Here is a 5,464-nt window from a genome sequence, read left to right as displayed (position 1 = left end):
GAAATATATATACCTAATGATTAAAATTTATTGCCGTTTTAATTACGATTGATTCCAAATTAATTGATTGTCATTTATCTAAACTAGACCGGGATTCAATTAATATTGTGACGTGAATTACTCTTCAATCTCGTAAGGCTCGGTATCACAAAGAGAAAATGAAGCAATTTTACTTCAGGGCATTTACGAGTATTACACGGGCCTTGTATCGAATTATATTGATTACAATTAATTTCCAAGGTTCTGATGTGGAATGTTCTTGTTTTAAAGCGACATATATACAGAGTAAGGTAGATTTTGTGAAATTTTAAACTTCTTTTGTTGGTACCACAGATTATTAATAAGTTACTAACGTAACAGATCCTTCACTTGCCCTCAAAACGACAAATATCTACGCTTTATTTAACTAAGGCATATAATTAACCGGGCAACTAAAATATTAAACGGGAAGTTATGTCGGGCATACAATAATATAATTTGGCTGTGTTTTAATATTGTGGCGACAAAAAAAAAATGAGCCTCAAATATGACGCGCATGTGACACCCCTTGAGTTGCAGGCGTCCATAGGTTACGGTGACCGCTTTCCATCAGGCCGATCGTATGTTTGTTTGCCACCGACGTTCAAAAAAATTGCCATGATAATCGTATAGTATAATATTACAAGAGCAGAATTATTTTGTGCTAGCGAAAAGTAGGTTAGGGTTAGGTTATTTTTTAGTAGAATATAAATCCTACCAAATTTGCTAAGTATGGCCCGTGTGGTGACGGGTTAAGAATTTCACCACCCCCTTTCTTCCCGTGGGTGTCGTAGAAGTCGACTGTGGGATATGGGTTAAAATGTGGCGTAGACTAGAGGCTGGCATCCTGTCACTGCAATGTCACAATTTGGATTTCTTTCAACCCCTTTTTGCCAAGAGTGGCACTGAAACTTAGTAGTTCATGTGCTCTGTCTACCCCTTTACGGGATACAGGCGTGATTATATGTACTTTGTATGAACAAAACAACGATAGCAAAAAGGAAATGAAATACAGTCCCAGACGCATGCACCCCCAACACACATGACTCGCTATCAAAACAGAAAAAATAGGAAGAAGATGGACAACTTTTTACCGCCTAAATATTATGCAAACAAAAATCTACGGAAGTACTCTTAATTTAGAAGATAATTTTGCTCATGAACATTATGCCAGCATAAGATTCGATATTATAAAATCTGCGGAACGATTTATGCCAAAGCATATTCTGAGTAAGGTTTTCCTGCCAAAAAAATTAATCTTTCAGAGTGATGTTAAGACTACGTAAGGCCAGCCTTAGATTCGATAGAGTAAACGTCATGAAAAGTTAAATTAATTGTATAGACGAAGTTGCCAGCACCCGCAAACACCTAATTTCTTACCTATAAGTATAATATTTTGTCGACCGTTATATTTTTTAAAATTCTTTTTTTTTATTAAAATGACTGCTCAGGTGCCAGTGCCGATGTATAAATTTTAAAATGTACTTTTTATGGTAATTTGCTATATAAATATTTTAAAAGAACTGTATATTTTATATTAATAGACAGCCGTTTACCTACTTAACTGTATCTCTTAAATTGTTTCCAATATAATAATTCAGTTGACAAATAAATAGTTGGTACTCGCGACTGAATAAACCTTAGCCGTAATGACATTAAAATGCTACCTCATATTGAAATATTTTGAGGCCCCATTTTAGTCGCCAAACTATTATTTTTGATACCCATTTCTATGGTTATTTAGTCGCCCGGTTAAATACTACTTATAATAAGTTACTACGTAAAACTCAGAAGAAGGTAAGTGCCAATCGTGCCATACGACTATTAAGGAAGAAAAAATTGACAGTTAATTCAACAAGAAGTTACCATAACATGAAGGAATTTTTTGAAAATTAAAATATGTTACAACATAAAAATGTTCTCATAGCAATATAGGTATTAAGATTTATAAGATTATAAGTATTAAGATTTTTAGTTATTAAGAACTATATTTGCAGTGCCCTTACAGGGTTCATAGCTGTGCTATACCTACTGAAATGGCCTAACTTATGTACCTATGATAGCAATAAAGAATTACTGATTACTGATTACAGGCGGGCGCGTGGCGCCCCTCTGCCACTGGTTCATTCGAATGAACGGCCAGCGTGTAGGTACTTAACGCGCAACCGCGAGCGAGTGACGTAGGCCTGGTGGTACTGAAAGGTATTCTTTCTCAGTAAAATTTGTAATCAAACAGCCTTCATTCAACAATGTCACAGCGTAAACGTCAAAATACTGTTTAATAATAATTTGTAAAATAATAAATTGTGAATACGATCTATCATCATCCTCCTTCCGTTATCCCGGCATTTGCCACGGCTCATGGGAGCCTGGGGTCCGCTTTGAAAACTAATCCCAAGATTTGGCGTAGGCACTAGTTTTTACGAAAGCGACTGCCATCTGACCTTTCAACCCGAAGGGTAACTAGACCTTATTGGAATTAGTCCGGTTTCCTCACGATGTTTTCCTTCACCGAAAAGCTACTGGCAAATATCAAATGACATTTCGCACATAAGTTCCGAAAAACTCATTGGTAGTCTATATTTTTTCAGTATCTAAGCTTTGTGAAATGTAACATTTTTATGAATAATCTATTTCATATCATCATCCTCCTTACGTTATCCAGGCATTTGCCACGGCTCATGGGAGCCTGGGGTCCGCTTTGAAAACTAATCCCAAGATTTGGCGTAGGCACTAGTTTTTACGAAAGCGACTGCCATCTGACCTTCCAACCCGAAGGGTAAACTAGACCTTATTGGAATTAGTCCGGTTTCCTCACGATGTTTTCCTTCACCGAAAAGCGACTGGCAAATATCAATTGTGAACATGATCTACTCATATTTAAATATACACCTCTTCTTCTTTGTCCTCGCCTTTATCCCGCTACACGGGGTCGGCTTTCTTAATCATGTCACACCATTTGTTGCGGTCATATACGTCATTGCATTGTAATGATAGAGTTTTCATGTCCCTCTGGACAGTCGTTAGCCATGTGGCTGGCGGTCTACCGCTTCCCCTTTTGCTTGTTGCGATGGAAAGGCACTTCTTCACGACAAAATCTTCTGGTCTGCGCATGACATGACCATACCACCTGAGTCTGGTCTCTGCGAGTTTATCGGTGATCGGGGCCACCTTTAGACTACCTCGGATGTATTCGTTGCGAACTTTGTCTTTTAGCGTGACCCCGCTCGACCATCTCAGCATGCGCATTTCAGCGGTGTGGAGCTTCTGAGTGTGTACGTTTTTGGCAGCCCATGTTTCAGTGCCATATAGAATAGCCGGCCTTATTGCAGTCTTGTAAACTGTGCCTTTCGTTCTTACTGGCATTTTTGTATCACACATAACTCCCGTAAGCTGGCGCCATTTGTTCCACCCTGCTGCGACTCTGTGCGTGGCATCCGCATCCAACGTGCTATCGTCTGATATCACAGATCCAAGATACTTGAATTTGTTAACTTGTGGCAGCTAGACATTGTCTAAAGTGACATCAGTATCCGTGGGATGAACGCCGTTGATATGGCAGACCATGTATTCGGTTTTTGTTCTACTTATTTTTAATCCATTGTTTTCCAGGGCTTCCCTCCATTGTTCCAGATTTTGTTGAATGCTGTGTTTACTGTCAGATATCAACACAACATCATCAGCGTATAACAGGCTCCAGGGTGTAGGCTTTTGTATTTTTGCAGTCAGGTAATTCATGACGATGTTGAACAGCAATGGACTTAGAGCGCTGCCTTGATGTACGCCCACTTTAACATCGAAGCTCTTTGACAGGCCTGCAGGACTTCTAACGACTGTATAAACTTCGCTGTACATGTCCATGATGATTTTCACATACTGTTCGGGAACATTGTGCGCTCTTAAGGCCTGCCATATAAGGGTTCTAGGTACTCTGTCAAACGCCTTTTCCAAATCTATGAAGACCATCCATAGCGTCTGTTTATTATGCCTTGCTTTTTCCATTACCGTTCTTATCGCATGAATTGCATCCATAGTGCCCTTCCCAGGGGTGAAGCCAAACTGATTTTCTGTAATTTTAACAAGTTTAAGAAGGCGCTGATTTATAACTCTTTCCCAGATTTTTAGGGTATGCGAGGTAAGCTTGATTCCTCTGAAGTTCTCGAATGAGCGTACATCCCCTTTGTTTATATTTAAATATACACCGAGTTATGAAATGCCTCATAACATAAAAGGCATAGCACATTGTTATGCTAATGGCCGAGGGCCCCTGACGCCCTCGTTTCGGCTTTAAAAAACCCTGACAGCGCATATGGGAGTACGCAATCATATGTTAGGACAGAGACGAGTTAAAGAATGCTCTCTTATTCCACGATTCTAGTTTTTTCGTACAGGCTATCTGCTATATTTTAACAATATTTTTTTCACAACACCAACTGGTAAAGATCAATTTTGATATTCGAAAACGTGTGATTTACATAGTTTGATGGTTTAACGTTAATATTTTGTTCGTGTTGGTGAGGTGAATTTTCTTGTTTTTCTCGGTGTCAAAGTTTGTTCAACCTTCGGCCCTTGAAACACTTGCGATGCTCAATCTCTCACTTGCTCGGCTATCAATATTGGCACGCGCGGTTTATGAACAACTTTTTCCTCCTGAAAAACAAATAACTATTGTTAATATTGCTTTGATTTTACGCTTATCATTTTAAGATAAGCCTTTTGAATACATACTCGTATCGAGGGTTTTTTTGCTGAAACCCGATAAATCGAGATAATTTGTCCATGAAATAACAACATTGTGGAAATTGCACATAGTTCGAATTTCAAAAACCAGTTTGCTCAACTTGGCGGTTCATTTTATTTATTCATACAACATACAAGCGTAGGTACAGTATTATTATATCTCCATGTCAGTAAGGCTGAATTTCTATTTAAAACCAAATAGAACCAAAATCAGCTCAATCGGCCCAGCCGTTCTCGAGTTTTAAGGAGACTAACGAACAGCAATTTATTTTTATTTATATAGATTACACACTTAAATTTAAAAACACATATAACCCAGACAAAGATGACCCTGCATGGGAACTTATTGGGTTTCACCAGTAAACCCTCGATATTTGATGAGCTTCGCATCTCACTGCTGTGATTAACAGTCCTTATTATTCACTCGTCTATCACAACAAGACGACGTGAAATTATTAAAGTATGTTATTAAAAACAACATAACATAAAGAGTACCTACGTCCGGGGGGCACCTAAAGTTCTGGAAACTTATTTCTCTGGAAGCTTTTATTCAGTTTAACGGTGAGTATTGTGATAATACTGATAATGCTTTAAGGATTCCGTGGTAATTATTTGAACCTATTTTTTAGTGAAGCGTCGAATTTGTAAAAAAAGTACCTGTCGAAATATACTTAAATAAATGGCCATAGAAGAAACTGTAACTGCA

General features: G+C 38.3%; 1 protein-coding gene across 1 annotated transcript; it reads right to left on the bottom strand.

Annotated features, from left to right (window-relative positions):
- Positions 1-2,940: 2,940 nt before the first annotated feature.
- LOC125242006 lies at positions 2,941-3,384 on the bottom strand. Its single transcript, XM_048150705.1, has one exon. The coding sequence runs from the start codon at positions 3,382-3,384 to the stop codon at positions 2,941-2,943; it is 444 nt and encodes a 147-aa protein (XP_048006662.1).
- Between the last annotated feature and the right edge of the window lie 2,080 nt (positions 3,385-5,464).

The sequence above is a fragment of the Leguminivora glycinivorella genome, unplaced genomic scaffold, assembly GCF_023078275.1.
Source record: "Leguminivora glycinivorella isolate SPB_JAAS2020 unplaced genomic scaffold, LegGlyc_1.1 Scaffold3, whole genome shotgun sequence".
NCBI classification, from domain to species: domain Eukaryota; kingdom Metazoa; phylum Arthropoda; class Insecta; order Lepidoptera; family Tortricidae; genus Leguminivora; species Leguminivora glycinivorella.
The sequence above is the reverse complement of the archived record's forward strand: the minus strand, read 5'-3'. Positions and strand labels throughout refer to the sequence as shown.

What these genes read in the sequence shown, in the direction of transcription:
- LOC125242006 (XM_048150705.1), bottom strand. Translation starts at nt 3,384, where the DNA reads ATGCCAGTAAGAACGAAAGGCACAGTTTACAAGACTGCAATAAGGCCG.